The sequence below is a fragment of the Harpegnathos saltator genome, unplaced genomic scaffold, assembly GCF_003227715.2.
Source record: "Harpegnathos saltator strain DR-91 unplaced genomic scaffold, Hsal_v8.6 scaffold639, whole genome shotgun sequence".
Taxonomy (NCBI): Eukaryota; Metazoa; Arthropoda; class Insecta; order Hymenoptera; family Formicidae; genus Harpegnathos; species Harpegnathos saltator.
The window spans coordinates 988,654-1,011,737 of NW_020230470.1; the positions used below are offsets into that span (position 1 = coordinate 988,654).

A 23,084-nucleotide genomic window follows, 5' to 3' on the forward strand; every position below is an offset into this window, starting at 1 on the left:
AGTTCGATGCGATTCCCCGATAGATATCGGAAACCCCTTATCTTCGCGATCTAATTAATTACGGAGCGGTCCCACGGACGCGACGTTTCCAAGTTTTCGAATTTGGATTAATCGCGAATCTCGGCAGCGGGATAGTTTCAGCCGCGCAGGCTGGGGGTGAAAACCACCCCCGGCGGAACGGCGGCTCTCCGGAAAGTGGCGCCTACCAACGGAGACGTCGAGCACTACTGGCGTCCCGACGCCGCAGCATCCCTGCGACCGTGTTTCTATGATCTGCCGCCAGATTGAGATACCAGCCGCTTCTATCGTGACACCGGGTATATCGCGCGCCGATAAAGAAGATTTTGCGCTGCTCTATAAACCCTAAAATATTTCTCACCGCGAAAGTGCGACACTCCGTGTTTTGAAATAAATCTTATCGTAAAATTCCTTTCAGCCCAACTGCTTATCGAGCCACCGACCGATTTCTTCGTTAAGAGGAATAAAAGCGAAACAAACCCAAACGCTTGTTACATTCATTATTAACTTCCAGTCGCGTTAGGTCCCACGCAAATTTGCCCGAATTTAATTACTCGAGATTTATATCTTACGGGAATATTTGATGAGCCTCTTTAGTATATTTTACGCATACTGCCACTCCTGCGTCTTTGAAGGAGAGCGAATTTGAATATTCGATCAAGGGGAGTAGTCTTTCACTCCCGAGATATCAGCTCTGATTAATAATCTCTATACATATTTATGCGTACTCATTACGTTGGACACGATGGAGGTACGAAAGTGAGGCGAAACTTAGACGCCGACTATTGTTGCCAGTTAATCGCGTTGAGAAACGAAAGCGGTAAGATCGCGGTATTTTCGGAACACCTCGTATGTGCGACTCGCGACACCCCTCCGGCCAGTGAGAGAAAGCGGCTAGTCGCTCCGTTAAAAATTTCCGCGGGCCTTTGACCCGCGGCGTGCCATTTTCGTACGCGGTCCGAATCGGACGCACGTCTCATCGCGTCCTCATGGCAGACAGGATACGCGTGCCCCATTCGACGGTCGAACCCTGTGAAAATCCGGCTCGTTAAGTACCTCGACGTATTTGAGGCAGCGCACTCGCGCGTGCTCGCACAATCCATCAAAACCATCGATACACGATCCGCGCGCCGGTACGGCTTGATGCGGGATGAAAAAAAGGTGGCGAAAGGAGTGGCCAGTGACAAAATATAAATCACCGCCAAGTACCGAGTGAGTAAAAAGTATCAGTTACTATCAACAGTCGCAAAGAATCGCAAATCGCTCTCGAAGCGCCATAAAGAGATAAATCGTTATCACTCGGTCATAAAAATACGGAAGTACCGTCGAGTGTGCTGGTGGGCTCTCTCTGGCGCACCCTTTCGAAGAATACAATGTTACAGAATTCAATATCGAAGAGAAGCGAGTAACGAGCGCGGGTCGGTCTGTAAAAAGGGGAATTATACCATCAATTCGTATGTCGACGAGTCGAGTCGTATAAATCAATGTAAGGTAAAAAAGCGGAAGTACAAAAATTCCTCTGGCAACGGTCCAAAACGCAAATTAATAAAAAATTAATAAAAAACCGATATAAAATGAATGATGAAAAGTTGCGAAATAAATGTTATCTCGGTCATAGAACTTTATTCCCACGAGCTGTAAAAGTAATCAGGAGATTGGAAGGAGCGCGACGATGCGCTTCATATGTGTGCGTACGTGTGAGTACGTAATTCTTCAAGACATTGATCAAACGAATAATTAGCCAAATTACAAGAAAGTCGAACCGACACGAGGTTTTAGGTTAGTCTCGATCGTCGCAAACACGGTGGTCGATAATGTCCAGTTATCGCTTGATTAATCGCTTGATTAAAGGTCGCCAGCCGGAGAACCTTTAGGTTACCGTCGCCTGCTCGGGGCTAATTAACTCTCGACATGCGCGACAAATCAATCGAGTGGCAGAGTCTTTCAACCGGTCTCAAATTGGAGCTGCATGGAGGCATCGCGCGCAAGAGGATATTGAACCGAGGACGAGATGACAAAGTTCAAACGAAGACGGAAGGAATGTCGATTCGTGTCATGAGACGGCACGATCACAGCGCTCCTCCTCGCGAATGACACGGACACTCATTAAACGTGACTTTATTAGCGCGCAAACGCTGCTTCTTATGCAAGTTAAATGTGCCAAGAATGTTTGTATTCAAGTGGACGTTGCGTTTTTCTGAAATTCCAGTGTGACGTTTTGTAGTCGTTGGAAAATCTAATTGTTTGAAAATTTTCGTCGTGGAGTGTCGATCTCCGATTCGTCGAGATTAAGTCCAGACTTCAGGAAGCTCCGTATTTAATTATCGAACTTTGTTTCTTTAACACGCTGTTGCATCGCGAGCATGTTTGACCCTCCGTTAGTCGCAACATTAAAAGAAAAGTAATTTTAGAATAAGTGGAATTATCTAAATTTTAGGGGATTTTATTCTTATATATGGCCTCCTTATATAGAAAATTTCTCTAAAATTGAGAAAAAAATATTATAAACGCATTATTTTTAAAATTAGAGGGATTATATGCTATATATATATAATGCAAATCTTATTGATTTTAATCTAAATTTGCTCTTATACACAGATTTAATCTTTTCTAAGAAGATTATTATTTATTCTTACTGTACTTTATTCTTACTGGTTATGCTAGTTAATTTGAAAAGATTATTACAATGTATAGCGAAAAGTAATATATATATATATATATATATATATATATGTACTTCTGGCTCCAGTTCTACAATAAGTAGGCACGAATGAAATAAGATCATCATAACAAATAAATTTCCAATTAGTTTTGTTATGGACTTTATAGCTACAAAGATGTTCATCATAATCAATTGTATAAAACATAGTTACAAGAAAGAATATATTATTCAATTTCTTACAATAGATTATAAACTATATATGACCAAATATGGTTCAATTATCTTCATTATATCTTACAGCAACGTACGTACCTTTTTTAAAAAGCGTTCCAAATATTCTGACCCATGAGCATATGCTTATTTTTTCGTTCATGTCTGGAGGTACAAAGATTAAACAAAAGAAGCCGACATATAAGTGAAAAATTAATTAATATAACATGAATCATCCTCTTGAGACAAGAAGGAAACAGTTTGAATAATATCTAATAAATTTTAAATGAATCACTTTAATCTTCACTTTATCGAAGGAGAAATTCTTTTTCTGTAAAAGGCTTAGAATATGTGACTATGGCAAAAAACCCCTTTACAAATAGGATACTTTTTTTTTTTTAAGTGAATATGTTTCAACCATGAATGATTGCAATGTATTATATTTCACAGATACACTAAGCTTCCTGTTACTTTCCCCCGTTTTTTCAGACAATTTTTCTTTCATTAGTACTTGACTAATAGACCAGGCACTAGAGTACGTAAAAAACAGTGAGGGACAAATTGACAAGTATTAGTACAGATAAAAAAGTCCGAGGCAACGACTATGACTCGTAATCTGTACGTGTATCTATTGGATATTGCGAGCAACGGTGAGGGGTGAAACTTTTCCGCGACGAGCGTCGCGCGAACAATTTTTCGCCGAAACGTGTAAAAAGCGATGATAGATTAACAGCTCGAAGCGACGGATTAAATTCGCAAAAAAGAGGAGAGGAAAGGAGCGGAGAGCGCGTTTTCTGTGCGGAGAACGCGAAAGCTCTCTCACGCCGGCGCTTTATACTACGGCTTAACTATCCTTTGATATTATCTCCAATGGTGCCTCCACTTTGTCTCCGCCGCCGACGACTCTTTACGACGGTATAACCTCTGTTACGTTCTCCGCTAATACAGCATCGGGGTTTGATCTCTTTGACGAAAAATACGAGCTAATTGGCGTTTACTCCGCCGCGGTGGCATCGGCGTTCGTTAGTCACGATATTCCCAGGAGACGCGTACTGGATTCTGGAGGATCGCTTTGAGTCCGGAATTATTGTCTTTCGTATTTCCTAGCGAGAGGCGACCATGCGGCTCGGCCGAGAGAGAGAGAGAGAGAGAGAGAGAAAGATCCGCAACGATAATTGCGATCTCGTGTTCTTTACCTCCACCTCGTATAATTATGCGCTCGCGCGGGAGAGATCTTCTGCGCGAGATACACAACACACAACACACAAACACGCACGCACGCATGCACGCGGCTGTTCCAGCGCGGAATATTAGGTTACTCCAGCGCTGTCGCGCTTCTCGTCGGCGTTTACGTTCGCGTATCTTACGTCGGTCCACACGGAGGAGACGCGCGTACGTACCGCGTTCCCAGAGTTGCTACAGAGTTATTTCGCCCGAAGTATATCTAAAGTATCGACGGAATCACGTGTAAAATGATCCCGCCGCCACCCACCACCACCCCCCTCCTCCCCCCCGTTCTCTCTCTCTCTCTCTCTCTCTCTCTCTCTCTCTCACCCTCACCCTCTCGCTCCCTGGTGATTTACAGCGAACAAGTTCTTAATGTATTACGCCGTTAGCTACCTCCGTCCAATCAGTCTCCACGCAATTACCGCGCGTAACGAACGGATACGGCGAGGCCTCGCATTTCCGGGCGATGCCGAACAGTTCTCTCTCGCCACCTCCCGATGCGTTCCAACGATTCTTCACGCACACGTGTAATAAACGTGGAGGGGGCGCGGACGACGTGTAGATCTCTCTCTGTGTTCCGCAGCTCGGAATGTGCCGGTGTAACTACGCTAAACACCGCCTAATGAACGCATACGGGCGGCTCTTTGGCACAAAGGTCCTCCCTCTGCTTTATATAAAGCACGAGTGAGTTATTTACATTGTGGTCGACAGAATTTCAAGCTGCGCGAGGTTCTAATGAACCTTTACCTCCTCCAACCACCACCCACCTACCCACCCGGTCGCTTGCCCCCTCATCTCCCTCCCCTCCCCCACCTACCCTTTGCTACCATGCGGTAGCAACACGCGTCGTCTGACCGAACGGGTTCCGTTCGGATCCGTCGGTGCGTTGGGCCGTTAATTAATTAAAATCCCGAAGCGAAATCCGCATCGTCGCGAATATTTTAGATACCTCGGAAGCTTTATGAGGAAAATACTTCAAACTTCCTGACGCACCCCACCCCGGCCGCTTCGCGTCTACGTCCACCACCCTCGGGAAACGGGGGATTCATTGCGAATAGCTGTAGAACCTTCGCCGCACGGATATTTACGAAGGGTGGCCGCGAATGCGGCGAAAAAAAAAAAAGAAGGAAAAAAATGAGTATTTAATGAAATGCACGTTCGCCGAGAGAAAGGGAGCGCGCGAGAAGGGGGCGGGTGAAGGGGGTGAAGGGGGAGGGGGAAGGGAGGAGATCAGAAAGGAGAGATGCCGTGGAAATCATAAAAATACCGCGAACCAGAAAATCGTAGAATTTCAATGATCAGCGTTTAACCGCTGTCCGTTCGATATCTCTGGGCAACACGGCCGCTGACGCGAATATGTTTCTCGGAGCTGAAGAGTAATCAATCGTTCGTAATTAATAATCTGCCCTTGTGCACACTGTGCGGTTACTCGTATTATGGTGTCGAGAAGCAAAAACGCATCAATTGTACGAGAAGTCATCGTCACGAAATTATACGAAGCGACGATGGTAAAACATCGTTCATTTTATTATCAACCCGTTTGCATCACAGCTCTAAATACGCAACTGAACGTTTCAGAAATCTGAAACGTTCAACTGACAGTCGGCCTGTATCATCGCGCGTTAACGCACATCATTGACGAGGAGTCGAGAGTTCGAACGTCGTCGTGAACGTATTGTTCCGCGTATTGTTGCCGATAAGTGAACGTCGCGGCTCGCGGAATATCCCGCGGCTGGTAATAAGTGACGATCGTTATGCGCGGATTATTCCGCTTGCGGATGCAAATGGGTTAAGGAACGTCTCCCGCCTCTTCGGCGATAATTATCCGGATTGAATCCGAGCAACATCGCGTTCGCTTTTAATGTCGTGCAATACGCGCGCGCATATATATGTATGTGCGATTTATATATACGTATTTAGTAATCTGGAGGTCGAACAAAGCGCGTGCAAGCTGAACAGGTTGCTTCGCAAGCCGGTCCAGGAGAATGCGAATTTGTTCGCGTAGAACAGCAACGTAATGCGCAGCCAAATCGCAGAGAAATATACCCTTGGACGGCTTATGAATACTTCGGCAACGACAACACAACCACTTTTCGAGATAATCTTCAGTTCTCTAATCTCTGTATTCGCCTGCACCCTTTCTACGGTCCGTTATTCTCTCTTGCTCTACCGCCCCCCCTCCCTCTCTCTCTCACTCTCTCTCTCTCTCTCTCTTTCCTTCTCGTTTTCTCTGGTTCTCTTTCTCTCTCTGCAGGCCGTGAGCTTGAGATTAAAGTCTTTTAACGACTACGTCGCGTTCGTGTCCACCCGAGTAATTACGAATATGAATCTCGACAAGTTTTGGGACGTTATCCGACGGGGACCAGCTTAACCCTTCCGGTCTCACTTGTTTTCTGAGAAATTTCAAATACGTTGTGACTTTTCTGCACATACGAAGAGCAAATTAAACAATGCTAACGCGGCATAAATGTTTGATATGAACTTGCAATGGAACATATATCGTGTATCGAAACAAATACGATAAAAAAATGTATCGAAAAGAGTTGATGAAAAAAGAAATTCTGCGAACATCGAATAATTATCGCCGAGAGAAAGACAAAGCATCACACTGTTCGATACAAATCGATTACGCAAAAAATTCCGCGTTACACTTGTTACCGTTACTCTAAGCAAAAAAGCGATGCGTTTTAATTGGCGCTGATACACAGGCAAGACAAGCTGTTGTACGCTGTTGCGTCTCGCTGCTTTCCTCTGTTTTCCGTTCCTGTCGGAGGAAAAGCGCACAATGACGTAATTAATTACGCGCTGCAACTCGTTAAAACTGTTTTCGCAAGGTATCAATGATCGCAACTATAAAACAACACAACACGAGGCTGCACTTCTTTCATCACTTTTCCCAGCGACGCTTATCGTCGCTGGTTTTTGTCTAAGACAAGGTTAGCTTCAACTACAGCGCGAGAGAGAAACGTCTTGATTAGACGGGAAGAGCTTTAATTACACAGCACGCTTGAGCGACATACCCAGCGAGAACGATTTCGCGAAGGTGAAGGGAAAAAGAGAGAGACGTGCAAGTATATGTTGGTCCAAGGTTAACTCCAAACTCTAGTCTTTGCTTCGTCAAATTTGTTTAAACTGTCAAAAAATATTCTTATAATAATATTAGGTGTACAAATGAATAATCCAAATTATTTTAAGCAGTTATGAAATCAATTTTAAATTGAATAGATTTTCCCGCTCTTTTGTGATTATGCAATGTTGACATATAGCTATTAAAAAGAGCATATAGTTTGGCGAAAGGCTCAACGTAACCTTCAAAAGTATTCGGTTCAGTATAGTCGAAAACGGCAACAGATAAGGTGCATATCCGACACTGCATTCTTTACGAATTCCAACAAGGAAAAAATGCTGCAAGAGCGTGCGAATCGATTTGTTCCTTTCTCGGCGAAGGTGTTGTATCGTACGATGTGTGCGCATTTTCGTTTAAGCGGTTTAAAAGCGGTAATTTCAGTCTAATCGACAAACAACGCCCTGGGAGGCCCTCCGAAGTGCGATAATGATGATTTGGAACAACTGCTCGCTGAGAATTCGGCACAGACACAAAAAGAGCTTGCAGAACAGTTGGGAGTAACGCAGCAAACGATTTCCAAACGCGTACATGAGATGGGAAAGATCCAGAAAGAAGGAAAATGGGTGCCTAACCGCATGAACTCACTGAAACCAACAAAAATCAACGAGTGGCAGCGTGTCTTTCTCTTCTCAATAAGCAGCGTCGAAAGCAGCTTTCTTGTGGAAAATCGTTACGGGCGATGAGAAATGGATACTCTATGACAATCCGAAACGCAGAAAGTCATGGGTAAATCCCGGCGAATCATCACAATCGGTCGCAAAACCCAATCGCTTCGGAAAGAAGGTTCTTCTCTGCATTTGGTGGGATATCAAGGGCGTGCTTTATTATTAGAGTTGTTGGAACCGGGTGAAACAGTTACTGAGGACTGCTACCAACATAAATTAATCTGCTTGAGCCCAAGAATTGGAACGAAAACGCCCGTATACTGGTAAAGGAGATCGTCCAGTGAAATTGTTGCATGACAACGCCAGGCCACACATTGCTTTCAGTACAAAAGACACCATAATGATTCTTGGCTGGGACGTCTTGCAGCACGGCCGGCGTATTCACCAGACATTGCTCCATCCCGATTATCACTTGTTCCGGTCGATGCAACACGCCTTGTCCGATATGCACTTCCAATCAGTGGATGAGATCTGAAAATGGCTTGACGACTTCATCGCGCCCAAAGACGTAACATTTTTCCGAGATGGAATTCATCAGCTGCCTGAAAGATGGCTTAAAGTTACAGAAAGCAACGGCGAATACTTTGATTGAACAGTTTGATTTACTTTCTTTTAAAATAAACCTTGAATGTAACTGAAAAAAATTGGATTATTCATTTGTACACCTAATAATATATAATAACAATATTACTAAATATTAAAAATATTCTTGCTTGAAGAAGGCAACAATTTACACCCGCGAAGAGGAACCTCGCCGCGAGGGGAGATTCCACGGCGTATACGTAGAGGCGCAAAATAAAATCTTTTGACGGCGGGTTGGAGAGGAGCGCACGTGAAATGATTCTCCGCTAATTAAATCGTTACGCGTCGCAGGTCCTTCTGCGACGTACACACGCACCGGCTTCGTCCGCTTAGCCTCTTCAATTATCAGGCTCAACTGTTATGCGCGCAGTTTGCGGCGGTCCGATAAAGCACCCCTGAAAATCCCCGACTGGCGAACACTATCCCCGAAAAATACGCCGACCGCGAAGGCTTAACATCTCCGGGGGTGGTATTATCCGCGAGCGGCGGGCAAATCCCTGCTTCTGCACGAGCCAACGCTTGGCTAAGGCAGATTGGTGCGGGAGATCAGCGAAGTGGGCAGCGACGACCCTTGCGCTTGCTGGCGAAGTTTAATCAGCCGTACCAACGTACTCCGAGAGTCGCGCTACCCTCGGCTGCACCTTGCTGCGCGACGCACTTAATGGCGCCCACCCCCGCGAGGAATTGATGCGACTAGAAACTCACTGTAAAATCCGCCGCTAAACCGCGGGACAAAGTTGTACGCTACCGTGTCGGCGAACGAATGGGCGCATTAGCGCGTCGCGACTTCGAGGAGCGTGACCTCAATGTATCGTCGCTGCATGACGGTTTCGCCAGCTCTTGCGGGTTGCGCGATCGAGTCACAGTCTTCAGGGACATCTCCATGCACGACTAGCTCGAACGAGATGAAAGGGAGGATCGAATCCGAGATATCGATACTTTGCCGTTATTCGTATTGCAAGACTGCGTATCTTTGCAGAGAAGAATGTAGCCAACAAAAATGTTATAATATGTAAGCAAAGTTGTCGATACATGACTGTTCTCATTTATGTGATTATACAAAGTGTCGAAAAAAAAGGCTCAGAACTTTAAGGGCAGACAGTACTGACAAAATGGAAAAAAGAAGTCCTAATAAGCATGGGTCGAAAAATTAATATATCGGAGTATATGGACAATTATTTATTTCAGTTGTAGCAAGTGATTTACTCGCTTCTGATGCACAGCCAGTAAAAATTTTGTGATACCCCTCTGCAATTGTTCACTTTTTACGGAAATAGATGAAAATATATGATAATGAAAAATATATGATAAATAAATTGCTTGGTAAAGTGTATAAATAGGAAGAAAGTAGATGTTTGTTTACATTCCAAGCAAGAGCGAAGAGATTTTCTCTTAGAGATTCCTTTAAAGCATGATACTCTTCATCGATAATTGACAAATTGCATCAGAGAATATAAAAGCACCGGAAGCAAATAAGATAAAAGTACTAATCGCCGGATGCGTGTTTCCATATCTGGATATATAATATGTACAGAAACATATTATTATTAACCTCAAATATTTTCTCTTGTTTAATATTAACATTTGATCGAAATCTGTCAATATTCAAAAATATTTACATGATAAAATATTTTGAGAATTGTAAAATTTGATATTCAATAAAGAAGAAAATTATAACGTGATTAGATACGGGACATGCTTTAACGATGTTCTTAACATTTTCTTAAGAAGTTTGACATTTGTTAAAACATTACTCACTTACTCTGTTGTTTTATCTTATAAACATTACGGTATTCAATCCGAAAATGATAAAGAATAATTATAAGAATGCATTTAATTAATAAAAAAAGTTATTTATAAATATTAGGTTGGTGCAAAAATAATTGCGGTTTTTCGAGTATATATAAAGTATTTATAAAACGCATATGTCGAGTATAAAGACGTATATATCAGTTAAAAATTATATTTATTAATCAAAATAAAGACCAGTGGCCTGCACACATTTCCTTCAACGGGAAATAAGTTTGTTTATTTCTACAAGATAGAATTATGAAAAAGATAACGGTAACTAGAAAAATCAGCGTCAAACTTAAAATGATAAAAACCGCAATTATTTTTGCACCAACCTAATAAATTTTATGAGTTTTGCTATTGATACAATAATTTCATGAGTGCCTAGTAACCGACAACATGCTTAATTACCGGTGTAACTCTCTTGGTGACATATGTGCTCGCAAATATCAATAAGTAAACTGAGGAATATAATTGACGTTAAGATTAATTCCACAAGTACTTTTATAAATAAAGCTACTTAATAGTACTAGCAACATTAGTTTAAAAAGTAAATAGATATTTCAGTGCTTTAAAAATATAAAGCTTTCATTACCTTTCGTCATAAGTATTACGATAAGCTCTATTACACAAGGTATTTCAGACTACCCGTTCGCCTTTTAAAATAAAGGGAAACGCTTTTAGCAAAAGTCCCGAGAATTCTCTGACTAAATCGGATACTCTCTACCCAATAGTAATATTTAGAACTTTCGGCAATTAGCTATGAAAATACAAGAAAATAATTATTGAGCAACAGAGAAAAACCAAGCAAACAAGAAAAAATTATTTGAAAAAATAAGAGATTTAATAAAAAAGTAAAAAGCGCAAAAGAAATTAAGAAACTCGAGTAAAGTCCATAATTTAAAATAAAGTGTATAATTGTTATCTTGTACAAGACATAGTTTATAAAATGTTCATAAACAAAATAATGTTTAACATAGAATGGCTTCAAATAGTCGACAAAACTCAATAAAGAAGTGAAGGTTTCATTCGCATAATAATTATGTCCGGATATTAGGTCGACAGAGTTTATCAATCGGGACAATTTTGTCCGAATTATATTTATGCTAAAATTTTGATTATATTTTAATTAACTTTGAAACTTTTTGTATCCTTCATTTCTTAATAATAAACTTTGATATTTCAGCCTTCAATCAATTGTATATTTACATCATTAAATTTCTTGTGTCTTTATAAAATTAAGCAGTCGTAACATTGCGTCATTAAGTGTCAGGTAAATTGGGACATTTACTTTAAGTCACTTGTTCTGATTGAAATAAATAATTGTTAATAACTCCGACGATTATCCCATTTATTAGGATCATTTTCCTCCATTTTGTGTGTTGTCCGCCCTTAAAGCGCTAAACTCTCTTTTCTCTCAGACATCCTGTATAAAATGTTACAAACAAGAATTATATACAAACGCAGTGTATGTGACAAATGCATTATACATTCATTATTAGAGCAACAACGTGGTGGTCGCACGAGGTGGTGACGATTAATCATGTCGATTAACATTTTTGAAAATTTGATTCTGCGACGAAAAGGTAGAATCTTAAAGTAGATCCCTTTTCGTAAAAAATACGTCCGATTATCACTCACCGTTGTTGATTATTATTCGCGGTGGGCATAGGAGTCGGCACTCTTGGAGGCGGAACTGGTATAGCTTTCCTTCGGCCTCCACCGGTTTGATGTACTGTTGGTGTAACTCTTCCGGTTGGTGCTATTCGACCGGCGGTTCGCGGTCTTTCCGTCCGCACGTCCATGTTGTGTGTCTGTACAAAGAAATAAAATAAAATTTGGCTTACCGATTAAAAATTCGTTTTTAATCGGTATTCTTTTTTTGTCACGAAACGTTTCCCCATCGCGGAGAAAACAAACAGGAGAATGATAAGAGAAGCATATTTGATAAAAGAATAAGAAATAGATAAGAGAATGATAAAAGAAATAACAGAATATTTATGTCGAAAATATAATTGCATACAAGTGATTTGTGTTACACGTTAATCTTTCATCGATCAATCGCTGTACCGACGATACTAAATATTTTGTTAGCGCGAGCACAAGACGTCACCGGAAAATTGTGGAATTGAAATGAATAGGAAACCGTCGGTCGGCGAGTATGCGGCGCAAAAGTATCGCTTCTCCGTAACTAACGCTGAAAAGCGCTGAACATCAGAGAAATGATGATAAACTTCGAAAGAGCGAATGTTTGGAAAGGACTGACAAGAAAAACGAAAAAGACCGGCTGGCACGACTAGCAAACGTTAAAACTTCTGCCTCGTGGTGTGCGTCGTCGACTTCGCAGTTCGCTCTCCCGCTCTCGCGCATCTGTTTCCCTTCGTTTATTCAAACTAGTTTAACGCGTCAAACGGATCTGGATACGATTCAGTGACGTTACCATTAACCTGAGGAACACCACGAAATAGCCAACCGAAGCGCCCGGAACGGAAAATCAAATCAACACTACGTGTACGCGCCACGACAAGCCACGACCGTCTTAAAATTTATCGATTAACAATCCGGAGAGAGCAAGCAATTTTGCGAAAGGCCGAAAGCTGGCATCGCGCTACAAAAAATAGAAAAAGAAGACGAGAGGAGGTGAAGACGATGCGACAGAGATGAACTTTCAGCAAGTTTGATTATTAATCCACGAGTTTATCGTATTTCTCTTCACGACACCTCTCGCCTCGTGAATGTCCTTATAAAAAGGGAGAAAGGCGATGCGCCATGAAGGAGGCTTGCGTCTCGAACTGACGTCCCCCATCCCCGTCGTACCCCCCTAGCCCATGGTTGACGAAAGAAAGAAGTACGCCCGTACAATCTCACCGGTAGTGCAACATTGTTGTCGCGGACGCTTTGGTGTCGCGGGCACAGAGAACGCGACGTCGGCGAAGGAGGAGACAAGGAGGAAGGGTGGAACGACGGTCGACGCGATCATTATTTCCCGACGTGTGTAGTCCACCGAGATGGGGATGCCGGCGAAACAATGCGCGCTAGCAAGTTGGTTTAAATATTCAGCCTCCGGCGCGGATATACGCGCCATTCGCGCTCGCTCGCGGATGCAGCAACTTGAGACGAGAAGCCGTGTACCGAGGTAAAGAGAAAAGAAGGGAGAGAATTTATTACGTTCTAGGATAAAATTCCTGCCGGGCGACTTGATGGGAGCGAAAGCCCCGTAATGCTTTCGGATAATAAAACAAGATTATTGGAAGATGAGCCGCGTCGGCCGGGCCTCGCAGGGAAACGCTGCAAGTTATTAACAAATTTCTCACCGAGGCGATTAGAAAAGCGATTAGAAAAGAAAAAAATATCATTTTAACGTCATCCCTCCCGCTCACGCATTTCTTTTTATATTCTTTCTGTCGTAGTCTATCTAATCTAAGTATTACGACACATCTGTCTTAAAATGACATCGCTGATACGCATATCGAGATAATCGAGATGAATCGCAGGAAGCGCAATATTATAGAGTGACTTCTGCTCATAAAAGGGCCACTTGTATGTTCTTCAAGTAATTACTCGCTGGAATTTTCCGTTAGAAAAAATTTCAGTCTCACTGAAACCTTCTGCCCTTCGCTGTGCATCCACTCTCTCTCTCTCTCTCTCTCTCTCTCTTTCTCTCTCTCTCTCTCTCTCCTTCTCTCTATCTACCTCTCTTTGTCCCGCAATTCGCGCGTCTCTCATATATTTGCACGCGTACACAGATACGAACATTTTACGATTGCACAGGCTTGCGCGTAAAAAAAAAAGTCCGCACGGAGGGAGACGAAATATCGCGAGCTCGGTGACTGTCGGAGACCGGCGCAGACGAGCGGGAAAATAAACTCCCGGCAACGGAGCGGCGCCGACCGGCGGTCTCACAATAGGAAGCATCTGCTTAGCAAATTGCGAAAAATAATAACGTTTGCGCCCAAATCCGTGGCCCGGAGCGCCGTAGGAGCCCGCGGAGCTACCGTGCCGTATACCGTAACACAATAACGCCCACTCGTGGAACTGTGCGAACTCGGGTGAGGAGGGTGAATGCGAAAGCGAGCGAGAACGAGAGACAGAGAGATAGATAGATAGATAGAGAGAGAGAGAGAGTGAGAGAGAGAGAATGAGAGAGAGAGAGGGGTGGGGGGAGGGTGGAGGGTGGGAAGGTTGAGGTGCAAAACGAGCGCCGTAGCACAATTCGTAGCACCCCGTGGTAGTGCACCGCGAAAACAATATGTCGCGTATATACGCGGAGGATCGCGTACGTGATGTGCTCGTCACGCGTGACACGGAGTCACCCAGCCGAAGGCGATTCCGGGACTTCTTTGTGACCCTCACTTCCGCACCTTTGACTATGAATGCGTCCCCGTCAGCCGTGCGTGCTTCCTGCCGAGGATTCCGCCGAGAACTTCGGCACTCCGTATATTAACACCCGCGATATCGACCCGCGTTAAATCATCCGACATTGGGGATTTCTATCGAGCTACATATCACCTCCGACACTTATCTCATAATGTCCGGGCTTCGGCTTAGCGCGTACATATGTGTCGGCACTTTAAAGACCGCGCTCTTAGCGCGGAACAATGTTCGCCGGCAAATTTCGAGAGCTCGCTTAAGCCGCTCGTGTTTCAAAGTGACGTGCATTCTTCGTGCTGCACGTGATACCCACGTCCTTGTACACAGCTTCTGTGTGTGTGTGTGTGTGTGTGTGTGTGTGTGTGTGTGTGTGGCCCAAGAAGTATTATATAATAATTATAAACTCTCTGTCATTAACGCGGCCATTTTAAATAAGTCGCTCTGCAACCGAAGTCAACGAAGTAAAGCAACGCGCGTCGCAGCGGTTGCAGCCAGAGAGCCGCGATGGAGCTCGAGAGTGCTTGTTTATCCGCAGGTCACAGCGCTGAACAAAGTCATAACTTTGCTCGGTCAGGCTAGCTGGACGTTAAGCAGCAGCGATTGAATAGTCTCAAGCGACTTAACAATCCAGATTTGTTCACATAAAAATGCATACTTGCAACGCGCCGCGCGACGGAGGCAACGTTCTCCTTCGCGCGCGAAGGTAACGCTCGCACAGCTTCGCCGGCAAGAATCTGATGATCGATCGCGCACCAGTCGTCATCGTAAACTAACGCGTGAGGGAAACGCGCGAATACCTATCTGAATTATTGATCCATCGCCGGCGCTCGCGCGCTCGGCGGATACGCGCGGCCAATGTTTAACGCGACATAATACGCCGGCATGACTAATTTGTGCCGTTATCATCGACGCTAATCGCCATCTATCTACGAGGATAATGAATACCGCAAATTAATAACGCTCGATTGACACGTTACGTCCGAGCTTCATCCAGCGAACGACGTGCACATTGTGTTCCTAACAAGAGCGCGCGCACGTTTCCCAATCCCCTTAACTCTTTCACCGACACACACACACACACACACACACACGCGCGCGCGCGTGTTCGTTACGCGAACGAGCGGGCGTCCCTCCCGGCGGCGGCGAGGATAACTCTCTGCCGAGGAACGTTATTAACGAGAGCGAGAGAAGATATTTCCGATTCGACGGACGGAGTCGCAAATCCGAAGAATTACTTACGTATATTTGGTGGAAACAGCGGGGCGATGTTTAATTCATCGTAGTAGATGTGCGCGATTAATACGCGCATTAGCATCAATGTGCTAATCGCTCCCTTGCCGGTCTCGTCGGCGAATCCTGAATACGGTAAATTAATTACAACCAATTAATATGTAATATTCGTAACAATAATGTGTTTCGTCGGCGGATCCTTTCATACGCACTCGCGCGTTAGGGCCGCCGGGAGGAGAAGCGGCATTATCAATGGCAGAAAGAGAGAGAGAGAGAGAGAGAGAGAGAGAGAGAGATTCGCCGTTATCCAGGGAGGAATTTTACGTCCATTTTCGCTCGCGCACTCATCGCTCGGGATCTCATCGGCGATGTTTAATGCAACATTACAGATCGACGGGAGATTATCTCGCGCATTATCATCGCGAGCGCGAACGTGACGAATTATTAACATTCAATTGACACGTAATATTCCGAACCGTCATGCATTTCGCAGTCTTGTAATTCTTCATGCGCCCGCCCGTACACGTCAGTCGTTTATTACGCGAGCGTGCGAGCCGGCTTCCGGCTATCAAGAAACGAGGAAGCGTTATTAACGGGAGGGGGAGGGGCAACGGGGACGAAGAGGAGGAGGCTGCGAGAGAAAAAAGGTTTTCGCGCGGGAAGAGGGAAGAAGTGGGACAGGAGTCGTATTCAAAGGAAAATTTATCGGCGATATTTCCCGGACGGCAGCGTCGGCGTCGGCTTCTGTCGATTCCTATTAATCATCGCCGCACAACTGCGCGTACCCGTATCAACACGCGGCCGAAGATACATGCCGGGAGTTTCTCATGCCGCGATGCGATCGCCACATGTGACCACGGTCCGACATTCTCATGGCAATCGCATATCGGAGCATCACGTGCGCGACACGCGTGTAACTGGCTCTCCCTCTCCCTCTGTCTCTGTCACCCTTTCTCCCTCTCTCTCTCTCTCCCTCTCTCTCTCTCTCTCTCCCTCTCTCTCTCTCTCTCTCTCTCTCTCTCTCTCTCTCTCTCTCTCTCTCTCTCTCTCTCTCTCTCTCTCTCTCTCTCTCTCTCTCTCTCTCTCTCTCTCTCTACCCCTCTCTCTCTCTCTCTCTCCATCTGTCCCTGTCTGTCACCACCTTTCCCATATTCTTGCACATACCAGATCGCCACGATTGCAACCTGGCAAATTAATGCAGTCACCGTTGTCGATAGACGGAGGGTATATCGCCAATCCGCTGTCATCGATGAGCACCGTGGAAGAAAAAGAAGAGAAACAGAGCGAATCCTTTTCGGTACCGAGGCAATAATGACTCATGAATGCAAAATTTATCGAAAAAGTTGGAAAATATGAATGGTAGATCGTGCACACACAGTCTTAACCCCTTGACATATGTATAAATAAAATAGTATTTAATATGTGCTAAAAATATCATTTAATACAGCTCAACTTAAAATTACGTAAGCTGTACAAGAAACGAATCATAAAACGATGTTAATACGACAAGATTGATGAATAATAATTAAATAACAAACGATTAAATCGATTAAACGAATTAAACGATTAAACGAATAACAAATAATTAAATAATAAACGATTTAATAATCCTGTGGAGTATGGAACGAAACATATAACGTCGGCCAAACATTTTTGTATGTCAAGAGGTTAATCTGACGTTGAGTGACGAAATTTTTGTCTCTTTAATATGGTTTGATCTCAAAGTGATGTCCAATTACTGAGATATTCTGAGCATTCAAATTACATTACGAGCGAGTAAAATTTCGTGCTGTTTAATGAGACAAAGAGTGCAGGGATCTAGTTTGAATCATGATTCAATCCTGCGATTTTACAATATTGACTAATAATATTTGAACTATTTCGCAAGACTTATCTAACGCAATCGGCATCTTCAGTTTGTATTCTCTGACGTTATTTTACAAGCATTTAATGTGGCGCGCGCGGAAAGTTTCCGGAAAACTCATACACGGCTGCAACACGCGCACAATTTCCTCGTCCCCTCGATGTTTGTTTAAGCAAATAAATGATCTATGTATCTTGTCCGCGGCCCGAGACGAGCGCGAGCAGACTTTATAAATTCGGGACAAATTAGTTTATCTTCGGGCGATGTTTACTATACACTAAAAAGCCGGCGGAACCACGCAGCCCACCCACACACACAGCTATATCAAAGGCTCCGCTAAAAATATAGCGCGTTTCTCATCCTGACACCCCTTCCACTTTTTCTTGACCTTTACTCTCCTCCGGTCTGCCGTCTGTCCGGGAAGTTTACTTGGAATACGAAACGTACAATTGTAAATAGTGACTTTCAATAACAAAGTTTAAAACATGATAGTTGAAAGTTTGCGAATTGAATGAAATAAACTAATAATTCCATATAAAGCTGATAACTATTATAGTATTATTGTAAGAAATAATAATGTGATTGTTTAATGTATATAAACGTTGTGTGTAAAATTATTAAAATATAATAAATTTTGTCTCATATACTCTGCGTACTTATATAGAATATATAGAAAGTAACTAACTTTTGTTAACCTATCGACTTTTTGAAAATTTCGAAATCATCAATTTAACAAAAGTTAGCTATTGTAACAATTTATTCTTAAGATCAAATAGAATAAAAAGTCTGGTATCACTTTTCTTTTCCGACAAATAGTGAGATATCGTAAGTTAAATATTGAAAAAGTTACCAAGTTTTTCTTAAATATCTCAAAAAACATTAAGCAAATAAAAAAATATTTCAGACAAAAATTGTTCAAATTAATTAGTAGAAAAATATGATATAATAAGAAATTGGGGTTTTCATTTGAGAAAAGTAATGTGAATATCTCTCTCTCTCTCTCTCGTGAACAGTGAATATCTCGAAAGTGGCGCCATTCGTAAACAAAATGATACAGATTTGTTTTATGTTCCCCTTAAAACCATACAACTTTTGTCTGAAACTTGTTTTTTTTTCTAATAAATGCTTAATTTTCGAGATATTTCGCTGTTCTGATACTTAGTATACACCCTGTATATTATATTTTATCTTGCATTAATATTTGACGCATGTTTCTTTTTCATCGACATTTTACTAACGAAAGGAAATAACGATCGCGTCTACTCGCCGAGGGTTTAAATTCCTTTTGAAACTTTCAGTCGAGAGTTAATACTTAAGTTTGGGTCAAGCGACTGACTAAGATCGTTGAGTAGTTACTTTTGCGCTCAAACTGATTAAATCTTAACACCGTAAGCACGGAGCTCAAGAGTTTCGTCTCATGAAAAGGTTGGAAATGGCTGAAAATTCGTACATGTATGTGCACTCCATGTTTCTAGTTACGAGACGGTTTGTATACACAAAAAGTTAGAACAAATAAACCACCACGGCTCCCACGGCTGGCCTGCTTTAAAATGCAACGTTGATTTCACGCGCCGCGGGCAAAACTGAAAAATGTCGCGTACATAAGCATACTTTTAATTGCATTATTCGTCACGGTCCGATCCGGCAGTATCCGCGATCGCTGAAAAAGTAGAAATTATGCTAATATCAATTATAATACAGCCATTATAGCGACCGCACACGCGTGTATGACAGTCATTTAATGTCGGGTTTAATTCCATTAAATTATATCCCGTTGAAAACAAAATGGGATTATATCAGTGAAATGATTCAATGTCCGTTGAGCTACGCGTACAACCTAATCAGGCAATATTTATCGATTAGCGAAGATGCGATTAATAGACGCTCACGGGAGGGAGCGCAAATTCAAAACATCGCTGGCCGTTGCTCGGCCAGCGTCATTTTCAAATGCGCATCTCCTCAATTACGCAAAACTACACTGTCCCGTGGCAAATCGCATTAGCATCCTCGAGGGAAGGTCGAATTCAATGTCACTCGTCAGTAGCTTTTGCAGCAATGCGCAGCTTTGCATGAAGCGCGCTTAAAGTATCCGCCTCGTGCATTCCTCGCATGTGTTTTACACATGACGTGTAATAATTTATGAATATTAAAGAGCAATTAATTTCGGATGAAAGGTCAATGCGAACGATTCAATATTTTACATGTACACATAATATACACACGCGACGACGTGTCATAGCCTGTCGGACTAATTTTCTTCCACGGGCCTGTTTGCGTGATTGATCGATATCGTTTATCCGCGCTCGCGCATCCCTACCGCATCGCGTATCTCTGTCCGCACAACAGATGCGACGAAGTATTCCGCGCAAAACTATGGTCAATGTTATTTGTTACCGAAGGGGTCACCGCCAGCGCGTCAGTTTTCGCACATGCGGTTAACGCGGCAAAGCGATTAAGCCATTTCCCGTCGCGGGCGTGACAAACAACAGCGATTGCGGCTGCTTTCTTTCCATTCGAAAGCGAAAGGCGAACCCTCCCCCTCTCTCCTATAAATAGTACTTTGTAGTAGAAATTAATTGTAAGAAAAATAATCAACTAATCCGTCACACGACCGAGAGATCCCGATCTGGAGAGCCGCGACGCGATGTGTCACAATGATGACCTTGCGAGTTCTCGTGATCCCGGAGCGATGCTCGGACGAGCGGTAAGTGGGACATATGGCGGGCAAATACGAGCGCAGGAAAAACAAATAGGTGTCCCGCTTCAACCCTCGACAGTCTCTCGCCGTGCCCCTTTAACAACGCGGCCGCGGAACACGCGACAATGGCGGGGTTAATGAAAGACGTGGGTGCTAGTTATGGATGCCATAACTCAGTTCAGACGGGGCGGTGCGCCGTAACGCCAGCCAAATCGGTTGGTCTGCACCTTCTCGCGTATGCGACCTCATCCCCTCGCCGTTATATGACTTCTGACTCACAGTCCGCGGGGGGCCCGCGGCTAAGCCGGGGGTGGGAGAATGGCGATGGGTAAGGGCGAGCTTCGCGCGCGCAGCCGAGAGACGCTTATCGCTCGAAGGCGAGAGAGGTATCGAGCGGTAAAAATAATTTGCCTTTAAAATTTCGACATCGTGCGCCCTGCGAGCAAGTACCGAAAAAAAGTCGCGGAAGGAAATTCGCTTTTTGTCTGAGAAGTATATTGCGAGATCGCATATCGCGCTCCGAAAACATTCGCGAAAGCTCCGAAGCGGGGTTTCAACCGCAAAGTAACATGACAAAAATGTCAAGTCTTCGTATAAAGTATAAGTAAAGCGGGATACAAAGTAAATAGTGTTGAGAGAGAATTTGTATTAGGGGTTTGTATTAGGTGCGCAAAGGAATAATCCAAAATTTTCAGTTAAATTCAAGGTTTATTTAAAGAAGAAGAAAAGTAAAAAAACTTGGCAATCAAAATATGCGTCGTTGTTTTTCTATAACTTTAAGCCGTATTTCAGGCAGTTGATGAATACCATGTCGGAAAAATATTGTGCTTTTGGACACGATAAAATCGTCAAGCCATTTTCGAATCTCATCCACTGATTTGAAGTGCGCATCGGACAAAGCATGTCGCATCGACCGGAACAAAGTGGTAATCGATAGGAGGGATGTCTGATGAATAGGCCGGGCCGGGAATACTGCAAGACGTCCCAGCCAAGACTCATTGTGGTGTCTTTTGTCGTAGAAGCAATGTGTGGCCTAGCGTTATCATGCAACAGTTTCACAGAACGTTCTCCTTTGCCACTATACGGATGTTTTTGTTCTAATTCTTGATTCAAACGGATTAATTGATGTTGGTAGCGGTCCGCAGTGATTGTTTCATTCGGTTTCAATAACTCATAATAAATCACACCCTTCATATCCCACTAAATGCAGAGCAGAATCTTCTTTCCGAAGTGTTTTGGCTTTGCAACCGATGTTGCCATGATGTTGGTTTGCCAGGATTTACCCATGACTTTCTGCGTTTCGGATTGTCATAGAGTATCCACGTCTCAACGCCCGTAACAATTTTCCACGAGAAATATTTTCCACGTTGCTTTTGATTGAGAAGAGAAAGACACACTGCCACTCTTTGATTTTTGTTGGCTTCAGTGAGTTCATGCGGAAACCATTTTCCTTCTTTCTGAATCTTCTCCATCTCGTGTAGACGTTTGGAAATAGTTTGTTGCGTTACTCCTAACTGTTCTGCAAGCGTCTTTTGCGTTTGTGCTGAATTCTCAGCGAGCAGTTGAACCAAATCATTGTTGCCGGACTTCCGACGGCCTTCGAGACCTTCTTTGTCACTCAGACTGCAATCGCCGCTTTTAAACCGTCGAAATAAAAATGCACACACATCGCGATCACGATACAACACTTTCGACGAGAGAAGAACAAATCGATTCTCATGTTTGCAGCATTTGTTCCTTGTTGGAATTCGTAAAGAATGCAGTGTCGAATATGCACTTTATCTGTTGACATTTTTCACTACTGAACTGAATAGTTTTTGAGGTTATGTTGAGCCTTCCGCCATACTAAATCTAGTTTTTAATAGCTATGTGTCAACACTACATAACCGTAAGAGAGCGGGAAAATTCGATTATTTGAAACTTAATTTCTTGGCCGCTTAAGAAAGTTTGGATTATTCATTTGTACACCTAACAAGTGTTTTATTATCTCTTAAATAATGCAATTTATGTAAGCATTTTCGTCATAAGAAGCAGAAACTGCTACAAATAGTCCGTCTTTTACAATTATTATCGCATATTGTGGCCTTTCAAGATCATAACAATGCACAACGATGAGCAAATAAAATCAGGACTCGAAGATATAAATGCGCGGCCATATAACCTCAAAGTTACCATAGTGATAAAAACATTCCCGCACAGAACGTCAATTTTCCACAGAGACGGGAGGAATCTCGCGATCTTGTACGCTTCGGTCACGCGCGGGAACGCGCGCGCGCAGACTAGTCCTCAAGTTTCCCGTAATTTCTCCCGCGGCATTTCGTAGAGGTGCAGCTATCGCAGCGCGACGTCGCGAACGAAGATCATTACGACGTCTACGTGTTTTTCCATATTTCGAAGGAAACTGCCACTTGGCGAAGACGGTAATTATTTACGCCGGCGGAAAATCGCCTTGGCAATTCCCTCCCGCCCGCGCCTGACAGAATAACGTCCCTCCGAATTTACAAAATTAGTTGGGATGCCCGGATGCAATAACGCACCTGATACTACGACTAACGCGACGTGCCTGAGTTCAGCTCCTTCGTTTAATTAATTAACGGCAACCTAAGAGGAGAGAAGGAGGCGGGAGGACGCGCCGGGTT

General features: G+C 43.4%; 1 protein-coding gene across 1 annotated transcript in view; it reads right to left on the reverse strand.

The window, feature by feature from the left end:
- LOC105182568 (uncharacterized) overlaps positions 1-23,084 on the reverse strand; it is a 128,214-nt gene that overhangs the window by 84,788 nt on the left and 20,342 nt on the right. The window contains exon 2 of the mRNA XM_025304691.1: positions 11,924-12,096. Coding sequence (XP_025160476.1) covers positions 11,924-12,087 — 164 coding nt within the window. The 5' untranslated portion in view covers positions 12,088-12,096. The remainder of the gene's footprint in view (positions 1-11,923; positions 12,097-23,084) is intronic.